Raw genomic sequence first — 15,715 nt, 5'->3', positions numbered from 1 at the left:
ACGGCTTTAATTCGACGTTCGGCCCCAGAAAACGGTGGTTTCCAGGTCCTATGTAATTGTCGAACCAGCGGATGCTTGCTTCGCTGGCTCTTTGTTGCGCAAGAATCCGGCAAAATGCCACCTAGCCGAAAGACCAGGCTCGCCTCCGCGCGCTTCTTCGACTTTTCGTGGAAACGCGCCGGAACGCCTCGGATCCGCGCCGAGGATTACTCGCGTGCCACGACCGAAACGATTACATCTTCCTCAAAGAAAGAAGCGCCATTACACAACCAGACTCCCACTTTTTCGGACCCGTTTTCTGGGGGCCCGCGATTTTACACGCGCGTCCCGAGACCGTTCTTTGTAACGCGATCGTTGTTTTTCTGACGTTGCGTAAGAACGTTCTCGGTGCCAGCCAATTTTTAGCTTCATTTTGGCAGAGCACGACGGTGCACGAACGTTACGACGACGGTTGTTGTTGTTTAGGTAAATGGCGGCTGTGTGTAGGATCATTCGCAAGCCTTAGAAATGCTCCCTCTGATCGGCGGATCTTCTATTTTATGACGAAACGAGAGGGGCTACTTCCTTGAATTTTTATATAGATGATTGCGGGTTTTTATGCAGAATTAAAACTGTGTACCGGGTCTACATATAAACATCCATCTCCTTCCTTGATAATTTTATTGGGTTGGGAACATTTTCTCGGTTTTATGTTTGGCCTACCAATTTTTGTCGTAAATGCATAAAATCTGTAGTGATGACAAAACATGCGAATGTGTTCGCATAAATCCGCGAAAGTAGGCTGTTACGGAGCCCGAAATCAGGTTTAGTCGCGAGGTGTTATCGTTGATTTAACGCGCCAAAATTATAATGCCATCGAACACGGTGGAAAAGGCGAAACAGACTCGCGTGAGCGTGAATAGAAGTTTTGCAGGCGTTAAAAAACTTTCGACATGCCGCAATACGCCGGTCGCTGCAAAGACGTAATTGTCACGCACGAAAACGTGTCGGTGGAAGTACGTAAAGTACCGTTGAGAAGTAAAGAAACCGCACAACTCCGTTGAATTAACCGGATTGATCGCACGAACGTAGTTCTGCTTGTTCGTGGCAAATTAATTGGTCCACGGGTCGCCTTTAACTTTGGTTATGTTCCAGAAAAGAATCAACATTACGCGCATTGTACACATTGTTACACGTTACCTCAATATTCTCGTAGAATGAGCAGAAATCATAAGTATATATTATACAATTGCAAGGTTCTTGAGCTATATCTATAGACATCTAGTTGTAGTCTAAACAATTTTAAAGAGTTGGAAAAATAAATATCGGAAAGAAAGAGACTCAATACTGAAATTTTGTTTCGAACATGAACGATTCTGGTTGCCCACGGGGGGGTTGAGCAAGTGTCACGAGAAAACGGAAGCAAATATTAGAAAATGGGGTTTACCATATTATCACTGTGCCGCGGAAGAATCCCTCGCGTAGATGGAGTAGGAGTGGAGGATGATCGTCTCGCTCGTGGAGGAGGAAATCCATCCGTAGGAGAGTCGTTCAGCCCGCCCACCCCCGTGTCGTTCTCCGTCGCGCTTCGAGCTTCCCCGGCAGTCGGCGATCGGTTGAATGGTTCGTGTGGAAGCGGTAACGCTGCCAGAAAAGGGAGCGTGCGTCCACGGGGAGCAAGCTAGCAAGGGAGCAAGCGAGCAAGGGAGTAAGCGAGAGACTGCCGAAGAAGGGAGTAAGATCGGTTCGCTGGGGCCACGGCCGTGGGCAAGGTGGGCCACGGGCCATAGGGGCAGCCCCGACCGAAGGTTCAGCACGCGACAACACGCTACCGTCACCTTCCCCCCTCTACAATCATTCCATCTCTCTCATCCCGGTCCGAAACCGAGCCGGTTCTCTTTCGCCCGCGCTTCCACCCATACACGTAGGCGTTTCTGCATGAACAGGCACCACGACCGAAGCGTGTATCGCTCGTGGCACAGTGGGAACGAGGGCGGGGGGTGGGGAGGGGGGGGGCCAAATCGAAAGCAAAGCCCGTAACCCCCGTTCGCGGGCCGAGCCCACTTCAGACACGTCGTGTCCTCCGCATGGTCCACATCATTTCGTCCTCGTGATCATCCTCTCTCATCTTTTTCTGCGGTTCGGCGCGGCGGGCCTCGTTCTCTACGCCACCCTGCCCTCACACGCCGATCTCTCTCAGAGTCAGTGCGTGCCTCTTCTTCAGCGTCGTCCACCTTCTTCTTCTCGAGCCCTTTAGAACCTTCTCCCTCCTCCTCGGCGTTTCCCCTCTACCGACGTCCCCACAGAGGTACGCGAGCCTCGTCCCTCTCCGTCCCACTTGTGTCGCTTCTTTCCTACGCTTCGCCTCGCTCTGCGTAGCTCTGCCTCGCTCTCTGCCTTGGTCTACCTTGCTCCGTCGAGCTTTGCCTTGCTCTGCCTCGCTCTGCCTCGGCCTGCCTCGCTCTTCCTCCCTCCTGGCCGCCGTCCTTCTCGCCGCACGCTCGCTAGCCAACCGCAGTCGTCCAGCGCGTTCGCCCTCGTCGCGCGGACCTGCCTGCCACTCCGACGGCTACCAGGAGTAGCTGCACGCGCGCACGAGGTGCCTAGGGCCTGGAGGAGGTCCGAGAAGACACGCCGAGCGAGACCGGTATCACTGGAGCTCCGGCAACCGGCGCGCCGTCAAGTCGACCCGAACCCGACGGTCCAGGGACCTGCGACACGATCGATCCGATCTGATCGACAGCCAAACTGCACTCAAGATATCTCGCGCGGTTCAAGCGATACCACGATAACCGAACATCACCAGTGTTCATCTCGCGAAGACAGCCCACGGGACGTGACAGTGTTCGGAGTTGATCGAATGACATTGACAATTTTGTGAATCGTAGGACACCTTCCTAAGGTCCTCCTCCGTGAATCGTAGGACTTCCTCGTGAGATCCTTCCGAGCGAATCAGTCCTTCCCGCGACTTATGAACTGTGAGGTCGTAGGGTTGAGATTTTCAAGGGTTCAGAGTTAGGGCGTTGTTGATGGTCGCAGTGTCACCGAATCATGAGCAGTCGTGTAGAAAGGAAGGAAGCGACTTGATGGTAACTAGGAGAGCCGCCTCGAGGATGACATTTGCCGCGCGCGTCCCACGGCCGGAATCGCGTTGATCGCGTGTCATTAGGGGAACAATCGAGCACAGAGGACTTTTGACAGTGAGCGTACGACGACAGTACACACGTCACGCGAGGAGAAACGTACGTTGCCGTGCGAGAGCACGCCGTAGGTGTATCATTACAGAGTCGGGTTTCTCTCCTGACACCCGCGCGGAAGACACGTTACCCATCTCGTTGCCGTGAAAGCGGAATCGCTTCCTGTGATCGGCGCCGAAACGTGGTTCTAGTGTCGAGGATGAACGTGGCCGCGAGATTGAAACTATGATACATCGGATGGAAGAGTAGAAAAGGCGAGATCCTGTTTGCTGAAGAAGAGATTCGGCTTCTCTTCGACGTCGAAGAGGGTAGCAGAGAGTGAAGGTTCGAGAACTCTTCCGGATGCACCCTGGATCTTGAAGAATTGTCTTCTCGTGGAAGAAAAACTCGACAGGTACGTGGATTTCCTTGTTTACCTTGATTATTTTCGCGATGGTAAAGTTCGCGAAAGTTGACATTTGATGGTGGGTTTTATGGGGGCTTGACGTCTTTGATAGAGTTAGAGAAAGAAACTCAAACTTGGGACCATTTTTTCATTGATCAATTATCTTCCTATCGCTTTTGATAAAACAACTACCAATTCAAATTAATCGCCAGCAATTAACTTAATTCTGCTGTGTCCTTTAAGTCCCTTACGGTGTCGTGAATGGTATCATATTTTTTGACTCGATCAGATCCTCGCATTACTGAAAAACATTTTCATCTGTTCGAAAAATATAAGAAAATTACAGCAGGGTTAAATTAAATGACGATATCAGTATCCTGGGAAATAAGCCTATAAATCCAACCACGGCCAAAACACATATGAATGGATAACTCCTTCATCAACAAACCAGAAGGGTGAATGGGTTAATCATGAAAGAACCGTACTGCCCAATGAAAAACACCTTGAGGTGTGTACCCCAAGTTAGGTTCGCCAGCCCCTTTAACTCTCACCTGTCCCATGTTCTCCTAACTTAATTTGCCTTTTGATTTAAAATTCACATAATGATCAAAATCAATGTGATGCAAAAATTAATAATGAGTGGATAGTAGAATGAATACCAATAAAAAAAATTCCAAACGAAATAATTAGATTATGTTACTAATAGCTGTTTGTTGGTTCTCAACTGCAATTGACGTTGCTGTTGAAGGATCTGTTGAAAAGTCTTTAGCGACAGCCCATAGACTTAAAAACTAAATGACATAGTCGAAATAATTAATTGGATTGCCAGCATAAGGAATAAAATCAAATCATTCACATCGTTCACGATTGATAAGAGAAAGAGTAGAACGTACTCATTCAGAATCACTGAAAAACGTGTGAAATACACGGGGAGTGCGAAGGAGGGTGAAGGTCCCAAAAGCCCGTGAGCATCATCGCGCCGCGGCGTATGCGTGTCAATGACGTAACACGAAAATCAGCGGCGCTAATTACGCGATAACGATCCACCGTTAGGGGTCTCGCAGTCGGACGAGAGGCTGGCCAGTTGCCACGGTGAAAGAAGAAAGGAAGAATGCAGGCATGAACGATCGAACTGCCCGTGACTGCGTCCAAAGAAGGCAACCGCGGATATACGGACACGTACACACATACACAAACACACATATCATATATACATGTAGAAATATACCGGTCGTCTGTGTGTACGCTTTATTCGGTTTGGATATACGCGATAAATATTAAAGTTCCTTATAAAACACAAAGTTCTGCCGCTCTCCCGGGCAGGCGCGGCATACCGGGGGCCTCTGACACGCCATTGCTTCATTTAAAATGCAAATTCGCCCGTGTGGCGTGAACCACAGCGGCCCGAATTATTCTAATTACCCCCCACCAAGCCCCCCTTCTCTGCCCCCTCGTCCTTTTTGCTCGTTGCTTCGCCGCTTTGCTGTCGAAAGCTTACCCCGGACTAGTAGACGTCGATTCTCGAAGGAAAAAGTCCCTGGTTCCGTGTATAATCCTTCTTTCTCCCTCGCTCTCGTGAACTTTCCACTAACCTTGAGCACAAGGAAAAATCTTTCCCCGGTTTCTGCTCGACATCAGCTACGCCTATCTCACAAATGTTAGCCTGTTTAGTGGTGCCATTCATCCGTGACTTTCAATCGTTTTTATCTTCTCCATTCGAAAAGTTTTAGCACGTTCATTGCCCCACGGAGATATCGCTTGCAATTTAATTAGAGATTACAATTAGCACCTCAGAAAAAGGTGACGTCCATTTTTAAAGCCTTCTAGAGCAGAAATAGATACCTCTTTATCAATTTCCTGGATGGTAATTCAAGTGAACACGAGCGTAGACAAAGATTAGCAATCATAGTCCAAGAATTAGTTGATTCACTGTGTAATCAGAATCCTTTCTTCCGTGTCGGAGGTGTTCGAGGGTCAATGGTATTTGAACGCTCAAGTGGCTAGAGAATGTAGGACCAATCGAACAGGATTGTCTTACTCGATAAATATTTATTTTCGTTTGACCGCTGTTCATGTAGTGTCGAATTCTAATTAAATGCGTAACATGTATGTCGTTATCCTCCGTGATGGTTCCTGTCTACCACATGATATTTAATATGCATGTATTCACCTAGCTAGTTATTTTATGTATTGTCGATATCGTTCAATTTATAATCATTTACTCGGTACATTATGCGGCACCTACTTTTCGAAATATTGTCAAAACGAATGTGCCTTTCATCTAAATTTGCTAGTGTACTGTATAAGTGTTGGACCAAAAAGTTTCTTCTGACAAAAGTCCCAACGTTCTCCACAAGGGCACCCGATTTCCATATAAAATCACCGTTCGAAATCGACGTCACCGTGTTCGACACGATAAGTTGATTAGGCAGAGGAGTTTCTAATTTGATAAAGGGCAAAGGACGGTCCAAAACGGGCGTGAACCGGCAACGAGAAAGCCGAAGAGTGTAGAAACGAGAAGTAGCCGGCGGTAGCTGACGGCCAGTGTGTACGCAGAAACGTGTTAAAGTGTGCTAGAAACGAGCATAGATTATCGTGGGTAACGTGTTCACGATCCGGGCGAGATGTCGTGTGCATGTACGCCTAATATATTCAGATTTTTATGGCTGGTGGCATATCGGAGATACGGCGGTCCACCCCCGCTTCGCCCCTCTGCGCGCCGGGGCAAGCCTTCTCCACGTACCACTTAAAGCGCGGGGTAACCTAATGAATAAACAAAAACTAGATTTCGCTTAGGGCTTACACGTAAAAGCGTGACCTTACCGGCGATTTGCCGCCGCGGTTCTCAAATCGAGCCTTCCCTTCCCTTTCCGTACGCGAAAAAGGACGCGGTAATGGCGGCGGGAATTAACCCCGGCTTTCCTCGCGAGCACGAACACTATCGCCGATTCGATCGCCTAGAAAACGCGAACGGTTTTAACACATGCGCGACCTTTTCCCTGAATACTTTTCTTCTCGTTCTTTCCCACTTTTTTCTCTATCGATACTCGTGAATCGACAATTCCTCTCGAAATGGCAACCTCCTTTCACGAAGACTCCTCGACGCTCCGCACACCGAAATAATTAGCTATCCTTTCGGTTTTAACCCTTTGAATATCAACAATTTCTCGATGAACATTAGTGCTCCTTCAATTTCATATACCAGTGCATTATTACTTTATAAAAATAACAAGCATATGTGTACGTATTCAGACCGTTAGCGATTTTTATCATAACACATGTTCAAATAATATTGTGCAAATTCCTCAATAAGAATAGCAAATCCAATAAATCTTCTAGCGGGTAATTCTGCTCGTTTCTAAAAACTGTGCTTTCTTTATTATACGAGGATAAAAAATGAAGTGATCAATGCGAGAACTTTAATAAAATGCGCACGCATATCTTACTGACTTTTATGTTTCTATATAGAAGAAGTCATACAGGTAGTAGAATCTTTAAGTTTACGACTGAATAAACTGTGAAAATCTATTTCATCTCGTAAAAATGCTCGATATCCGAGTACATACTCGGTGATCATCGCTGCAACCGGATAGTCTCTTATGCAGGCGTTGATGTCTCTTGGACTGCTCGCGGCTTCCAAGCTTTTTTAACGTCATAATTGCCACCTGTGTCTTGATCCTGCATAAAAATTTATTTATGATTCATCACGCTGGCATTACGCGTACCTCGTTCAATTAAACGAAGGTGTGAACAGAAAAAACAGGATTCCGTACTCTCTTCTGTGGTTGCTCGTGAAGAGCCATTTATTCCTCAATTAAAAAAATCTAAATTGTTTAATACAGCTATGACAAAGAATAAATAATCATACGAATCACATTTAGGCGTTCCAATTGTGTATTTGTATCTAGATCTCAAAGTCCCAGTGACACCTTAATCATACTTTGCAAGATTTTAACTAATTTTTGCGGGCATCGTTATCACTTTTTAAGATATTTTAAAGAGAAAATAGATTTCCATTTAATTTTAGTTTCTTACAATTGAGTGGGACAATTTTTATGTCACATGAAGATCCGCAATCTAATAATTAGAATATATTGAATCTACGCTCCTTGCGAAGAGCGTTGCAGTTTAATGTTAACTTGTAGATACTGGTTTCAACTTTTTGCTATTTAGCAGCACACAGTACGGGAGGGTCTGTATAAGAGGAAGAATTCGGGTTTCGTTGAATCGTAGATGGTATCAGACTTCCGTTTTGTTGTGTTCGTCTTCGTGAAAGCATCCGGGGCCGGCGTAAAGCGCGACTTTCACTGGGCCAATGTAATTGAAACATCGCATCGGGATCATAGCGTGCCCAAAAGAAGTTAGTCGCGGCCCCGGGTACAAAGAAGAAAAATTCAACGTGTCGTGGATCGTTCGGTGCGTACGTCACTTTTGCACGTACCGCGGGACGAGGAGAGGACAGGATGAAGAAAGAAGTGAAGCGGGAGGCGGGACACGTGTTCACGAGAGAGTAACACCGGCAAAACACGTGGCGCGCGAGAAATGCGGCGAACGATCCGCGCACCCGAGAGACCCTTGTTTGATTTATAATAATTGTCCAATCCTTATTACGGAGATATTTTATTGTGAGACCGATGTCCCACTAGATCGCCGATCGAATCAAATTCGTTTCCACCGTGCGAAAATCTTCGACATTCACTCAAATATTGCACTCCTCGACATTTCCCGAATTTTCCAGTTCTCAGAATCTTGAAATCCTTGTAAATTTTTTTGTAACTTCAATTTTAGTGTTCGATAATTCTAGTTTACAATTATAGTCTTAATAAAAGTGTAATATTTACATGCTTGAACTAAGAAATTTCACTAAACAATAACAAAATAATGCGTACTGCAACGAAATAATTCACTTTTGTTGTTATCGGTGATTTAAAGAAGTGAACACATTTGGAAAAGTTTGTTTGGACGTTATTTTCTCGTGCCACATTTTCAGAGGTAGCCTCAAAGAGTGCGCTCAGAATTTCACGAGCGATTGCCTTAATTAAGGTAACCTAAGGCGCTCTTCTTTGCACCAAACGAAAAAGGGGGCCGCGTTTCATGCGACCGCAGCTTTAACGAGTATCGCTTGACACCTTGAAATCGCTTCGTGATGGAATTTTAGTATCCGCGAACTTTACAAACGCCATATACGTCGGGATCGAGTTTTTCGAGGGGAACGACGCCATAATAACTTTGCACCGTCGATTTTCCCGGTGTTTGCACCGGAGACACGAGGCAAAAATGCTTCGGTCGTTTTCTTGTAAGACGAGCGCCTGTACGGATGACATTCTCCGGTTCTTCTGGGTTCGAGTTTTCACCGGTCGTGGCGATACAGTCCAAACTTTGCTACCTTCGATTCTCCTCTCAATATTAAGTTCAATCATAAGATCCAACGGTTCTGTCAAGTGAGAAAACGCGAAACTCTTTTAAATCGCTAAGAACATCGATATAATGTTTCCAATTTGTAATATAATTAAGTTAAAATTTTAATTCTGCTTTTTGCTATTAATACAAACTATTTCTATCTCGGGGGTTTTATTTACAAAGAGGGTAAATAAAATAAAATAAAATTAATGTGGACTCTTAAAGTAGCGAAGTCGAAGGCTATATATAGGAGCGTTAACAAACCGTCATGAAACAATCTGATTAAATAAAATATAATGTCGGAAGAGGATGAGGCACATTGGTAGTTGTGGCTCGTTTTCGCGACGAATCAATCAGCGCAGCGGGCCGAAGGGGTCGCGAGCCAAGGAAAGAATATTCCGTCGATACGAGGGTCCGTGTGCCGCGTAACGTGTAATAGTTACATCAGATTAGGGTAGCGGTAGCGAGCGTGTAACCAGGCTTAATGCGTGGGTAGGCATTGAGTGGGTCGCGCGAGCACGAGGGTTGCGGGGGTGTGGGTCCCGTGCCCGTTGCACGTAGCCGACCAAGGGAGTACACCTGAAATTGTGGTACGCAGCCACCAACACAGCCGTGTAGCCATTTGCCGGTGGCCGGTGTGTGGAGAGAAAGAGAAAGAGGAGAGAGGCCTCGACACGAACCGGCCGAGGGTAACGAGGAGAAGGGGTTAGCGGGGGATAAGGGCGGTTTGGTAATCGCGCATTAATTTGCATCACAAAGTACACGCCACCCGCCACGCTACGCACGCATTCCACGTAGTTTTCCGCTCCCGCTCGATCTCGCCACGGAGTTCTCAAGCCGTCGCCGACACACCCACCCGTTTACCCGTCGCAAGGCCGCAACCTTTGCTGCCCGGATCCTCCGGGAGGATAGACCCCGTCATCAGGCCCCGGAAAAATCACACATACTCTCACCCTTTCGACCCGAGTTCTTCTACGTCGCTTGGAAAATAGAAGCCTCCGTGGATCCACGATAATGCGCCAAGCCAAGCCATTCGCCATCAAGCTCGAGGAAAATCGCAAGTTTGATGATGCACTAACTATTCACCCTAGAGTCTATCATATCGGACTTAAGGAAAATCAAAAATAGTATCACGCTTCTCTGCGCCAAACCATCTAATGATCCAAAAAGTCAACTGACCATTCCATAGTCAGCCTACAGCCTTGACCTGGCGCCTTCTTGACCACTTTATGTTCCTGAAATTAACACGTTCGTTACCAGCCTCACTGATATATGATACCTAGTCTCGCAATTCCCTTAAAAGTAGTCAAATTAATTTGATTCGCTTTTTATTGTTTAAATTCACAGCAGAATATCCAGGGAGTCCATGACATATTCCTGTGAAATTCTTTCATCGTATCATAATGGACATTTAACCAGATTATACATAAAAGTATAAAATTAATTCGCAGGAAACTGCCTACAATGATTTATGATTCATTTTTTTTTTATGCAACATTAATTGCTACTAAGTCGTCCAATAAACAAGCATTTCCTGTCAATTTATGAGCCCCGGTTCCTCGAAGCCTGGAATTAAGTCGAGAAAATGTTACCGACCATGAAAACTTTATAATTACCCACCGTCCGTGGATATTTGTTTCTTGCGCGTCGATTTACATGGAAACAGGCCCGCGTCGTCTCTAGAATGATCCAATAATTATTGTTTGGAAACACAGCAGCGCGGCTGACCGAGCCGCTCCTGTCTCATGAATAATTCCCTTCCGATCGCGCTAAATGAATTCATTGAGAACTCTTCGACAACTCATTTCACCGTTGATAATTGCGCGGAGTTATGCACGCCTTCTCGTCGTCCTCCGTGTTTTAGTTAGACGCGCGTTGATAACTCATTCCAGGGGAAGTCCGATGAAATCGTGGCTGCGCGGCGATCGATTACGGGACAAAACCGGGAGTATCGATCAAAAGAGACGAAGAACGTCGTCGGTTAAAGCCCCCTATACACCGTGGAACATGTTGCGATCTTGGTTTCATGATACCTGCATCGGTTTCAAATTGCATACAATCTGGATGCAGCGGTCCCTCTCAACACGTTCAAACCCGTTCTGATATAATTGTGGGATTATTTTCCAACTCCGGGACTATTAGGTGGAAAAATCAAATTCTTTCCGGCTCAGGATAAACTGAAGACGCCACTAAAAATATTGACTGTTGTTGTTAGACGGTGGGATTTTTACAATCAATGGGTTAATTATTAAAAGTCTAGAATTAAACACTGAAAAGATCGTGCGCCTAAGATTCTGAATTCTGATGCAGGTTGTTTTTGATGATGATTCATCGCCGCAGCTCTCTGAATGTATTGCAACGTGTACCGCGAAACTTGAGAACCGTGCACCGCAACATGTTCGACCGTGTGTAAGGGGCTTAAGGAATCGCGTCGCGGTTATTTTTCGCGGAATGAGAGTCACGGTCCGGTGCCGGGTAATATTTTGCCGCGTGGTACGGTTGCATATTTAAGGGTTGCCATGTCAAGCGTCAAGCGCGCCCTTTGAATACATTTAAATTCATTAACAGTAAAGCCTGTGTTCCCGTAAACTGCGGCGCACACATGCGAGGCCGCGTGTACACCGACGAAATATGGGCATCGTTATGCTCTAAACACCGGCGGCAGTCGCAAAATAATTGCGTGCGGGGCTCAGAATCGACCGACGATTTTTTTGCAATGATCTAGGTTGGCTAATGAGCCGTCCCTTTCTGTTCCAGGTTATCGGGGAAATCCTTGGATCAATATGCCGCATACAGGTGAGTTCGCAATGGATTACTCGAACCGTTTCAATGTTGCACCAACGCCTCTTCTCTTCTCCAGTTAAAAGCAACCCCGGATCTGAAAGATCAATATACGTAGCATTTAACGAAGGATTAATCGAATGACTGACAAGTCGAAATTGAACGCGTTTAATATTTTTCTGGCTACCAAAATTGTATAAAAAATGGGTTCGACGCGTCGAGTGTCGACTAATTAGCGATTATTCGGAATTAGCAGTCGGAGCACGACGATTTCGCGCAGGAGTTATATTAAACGATCGTCCGTGTAAATGAGATTTGACTGGGAATATTTAACGGAATTATTAGCGGCGCCAATACAGCACCGTTCGTCCATAGTTCAACGAGTATACACCGGGTTTTTGATTTACGCAAGCGGCTCTCTCGTCGTTATCGTTTCTCAGACGTTCAGCACGAGGTCAGCTACCGTCGCGTCGCGTCGGCGAGATCAGAAGACGAGTCGTTCCGAGCAATCGACAGTAAAAATTAAAATCACTCCGGTCTCCTTTTTCTCTCTTCTTTTCTCGGCGTGTTTCTCTCTATATATGCTCTCTCGTTCTGTCGCCCCTTCCCCGTCTCATTCCGTTCTACGAGAGCCACGAACTCGTATTTTCCCTCCTTCTTCGTGAGCGGTCTCCGTTCCCGAGCGATTGGCTCGAGGCATCGGCTAAATTACGATTTGGAAGTCAGTTTGACAGTAATTAACGAAGAATTTTATACGGCGGATCGAGAGCCAAGATCTATAGACCTGTTATTAAACGACTTTAATTACATCGCACTGTCCTCTTCCCTTGCCGCACCTCGCTTCTATCATACTCCCTGCCGATGTTCTCCATTTTCCTCGAGCCTAATGTCCGCCTGTAGCACAATGTGCCGAACGATGATTGCCGACTACGCGAGGTGGGGTGTTTGTACCGTTCGCCAAAAATGTTTTAGTTGCCATACTTTGATGTGGTTTTACAGATCAGTACATTTTATGGCGGGATCACGTGTTCCTACAGTATCTATAAACATTATTCACTTTATTTACACTGTTTATAAAATTTCTTTCAAAAATCTTTACGTATTAATTATAAACCTGGAACTACCAACAACTGAAGTGTACATGTAATTGTAACGTAGAAATTGTATTACTGGAATTGAACAAAGATTATAGTACTTTCACTAGCTTTGGTAGACAGCACTAGTATTTGGTAATTGTTCATGAACCTATTAGTTGCGTGTGACGTTTCTTGCGGACACAGGCACGAATGCAGAAATTCATTTACGATATATCAGCAGATCGCAAGCATGCAAAATGAGAGAATCTACAATCTGTATAATTTTGATCCATCGGCGAGTTCTAGACTTAATTAACGATTATCAAGAGCCAATTATCAGGAGTAAATTTTATAAACGAGGGGAAAATGGCGGACGTCCGTCGTTGGCATACCGACACGTAAACGGCTGCGCCGCAGCCATCAAATTTCGAAGATAAAGAAAAAGCTATTTGCGCGACGGCTCTTGGCAGGACCGCGAAGGGTGTATCTTTGGCTACATAATAATGGTTAGCTTAGAATTAGCGAACTAATGCGAGCGAACTGCGATCGTTATCGCGTTTGCCATTTAGACCCTAACCAAACTATACACCTGCCTACCTGTAATCACGACCGCGTCTACGCTAACAGATTTTTGGCCCTCCCTCTCTCCCTTTTCCTTTCTCTTTGCCGATGCACGAGGGACACGCGATGCAACTCGAATCGATGTTGAATCGCGTAATTGAAACGTACGATCGATATATATTGAGTCTCCCTCTTTGTACAGGTGTTTCAAGGTGTGTCTCGGTTTCGCAGCCAATTGGCCGTGTTAATGGATGGTATTTTCTGATTTCTCTCGAGTTTTACGGGTCTCAAGGTGGTTGAGCGAGGATCGATCGATCCTAAAGATCGGTAATGGCTTCCGACCGGCGCGATAAATATTTATCTCTCCTGTCTGCGTGATTCGGATGGATTCCGAAGTTCTGGTGTAAAAACCGATGTATTTAGTCGGGGATGGGAGTGTGTTAATAAACATGGCGCGCTCGGCCTTGCACTGTCTGACGATGGACGAAAAATGTGTCCCAAAAAATTTAACTATCGTTGCTTCTGTATTTTCCTTAAACAACATCTCTCGTTTTTCAATGAAATCGCTGAAATGCCATTTTATTCCGTTTATAATAATTTTCTTTTAACAGAGACAAATTTGTTCCTCCCGCGTCAAAGAATTATTTGGATAACATTTTTCTGCTCGCACTTTTGACATATTAGATCTTGAATACGAATGCAGAGATTTCAATGAAAACTTCTTAAGTATAATGTTCTAATTTTAAAAATGGTGAATTTTTGAAGGTAATTGCCAGTTTCACGAAAATAGAATTTACAAGGCGCCATGCGACGTTGTAACACACTACTCGTAAGAATTATTTTATTAGAATGAGTGAAAGCCCCCAAATCACACATAGATACACACACACGCACACTCAGAGTCGTTAACGCAATTACCATAAATTAGAATTAAAGCGTCGTTAATTTTGTGAAAAACTCATTATAATAAACTCGACGGATCTACCAAATTCCAAGTCGATAACGTGGAATAAGCGAACTGAACTTATCGCAACCTGACCATTTCGCTTGCAAAATTAGTTTTTGTAATCATCGAATATTCCGTTTTAACGGTTTTAATATTCGGATATCTTTCGAAGATAATCTGACATACTTGTTGCTACCGAAAATTCTATTTCTGCAAGCTCTTATGGTTCTAGAATGCCCTTCATTTTATTTAATTTCGCTTGAATATCTTTTTCAACCTTTCTTTTAATTCATCTAGTTTTTTCACCAAGCTTTCTACTGTTGAAAATTCTCTCTCTGCATTTATATTTGCAGACAGTCGACCATTAGCTCTATAATTCCGAAAAATAACTTCCGCATAATTTCGCCGGAACGTAATCTTTAAATACCGTAACAGCGTTAATCAAAGCCTAGCAAACGCATCGCATTTTTCGGAATTTCTTTCGCCGCCGATCGAGCCGCACGAATTGTTCCGTTTTTCCATCTTTTTATTCGGAAACCGCCGCGAAGTTGTCGAGCGATCTTCACGGTCGATAAATTTGCACCTTCGGCGTCGGGTTCGGGTTCGGGCGAATCGCGGGAATCCGACATTTATTCGCGTAATTTCGTGTCTCACTGGCAGATTTTTATAAAGATAAGGGGACAACTTCCTGCTTCGTTTTTGCCGTAATAATAATTTGGCCCCGGCGGTCGTGTCGGTCTGTCAGCTTTCCTGGCCGCGTGTAATTTCGCCCGTTCCTCTCCGAGAAGGAGGCTGAAACAGGAAGCGACACTCGTCTTCTCGTCCGTGTACCCGTCCCCAAAATTAAAGGGGGGCGACTGTGCACACCTGAGAAAAAGGGAGGAGAGGCTAAGCGAGGGAGAGAGAGAGAGTGAGAGTGAAAGAACTGGGCGGCAGGATTTTTAAGGAGGCGAAGTAATAATTGCCCGATAAACCCGAATAAATCGTTGCTCGCGCTGTCGGATATCGCCGATGAATAACGAGGGATCGACACGCGAGAATTTCTCCCCTTTTCATGTAATTTCTGCGTAATAACGTGCCGAAAAGTTTGTCGCCGCTGTTGGCCACCGTCGCCATTAAATCACTCGTCGATGAGGACACCGCCGCGCCGCGCCGACGTGTTTCTTTTATTATCACTAATTTCTCGGACGTCCTCCCTTTTTTTACACTACGGCCGATCTTCAGGGACTTCGAAGCCACTTGGTCTTGAAAATTCGTTTTTTCACGAATAGTGGCTGATTATGATAATTAGACTGCGAATCTTTATTGCAAACATTTTCTTAAATGAAATAAAATAAAATGTTCTTTTTTTCTTCATTGTTCCTAATACATATATTGAAAATAAAGAGAA

General features: G+C 45.3%; 1 protein-coding gene across 3 annotated transcripts in view; it reads left to right on the top strand.

The window, feature by feature from the left end:
- Window positions 1–2,057: 2,057 nt before the first annotated feature.
- Window positions 2,058–15,715, top strand: part of Poxn (paired box pox-neuro) — a 34,137-nt gene continuing 20,479 nt past the window's right edge. For 2 of the 3 annotated variants that reach the window (XM_076433291.1, XM_076433290.1), the window contains exons 1-2: window positions 2,058–3,570; window positions 11,719–11,757. In XM_076433291.1, the coding sequence (XP_076289406.1) occupies window positions 11,745–11,757 (13 nt within the window). In that variant the 5' untranslated portion in view covers window positions 2,058–3,570; window positions 11,719–11,744. The remainder of the gene's footprint in view (window positions 3,571–11,718; window positions 11,758–15,715) is intronic. The other variant, XM_076433289.1, reaches the window with a different exon arrangement.

The sequence above is a fragment of the Lasioglossum baleicum genome, chromosome 11, assembly GCF_051020765.1.
Source record: "Lasioglossum baleicum chromosome 11, iyLasBale1, whole genome shotgun sequence".
NCBI classification, from domain to species: Eukaryota; Metazoa; Arthropoda; class Insecta; order Hymenoptera; family Halictidae; genus Lasioglossum; species Lasioglossum baleicum.
This window is presented reverse-complemented; position numbering and strand designations above follow the sequence as displayed.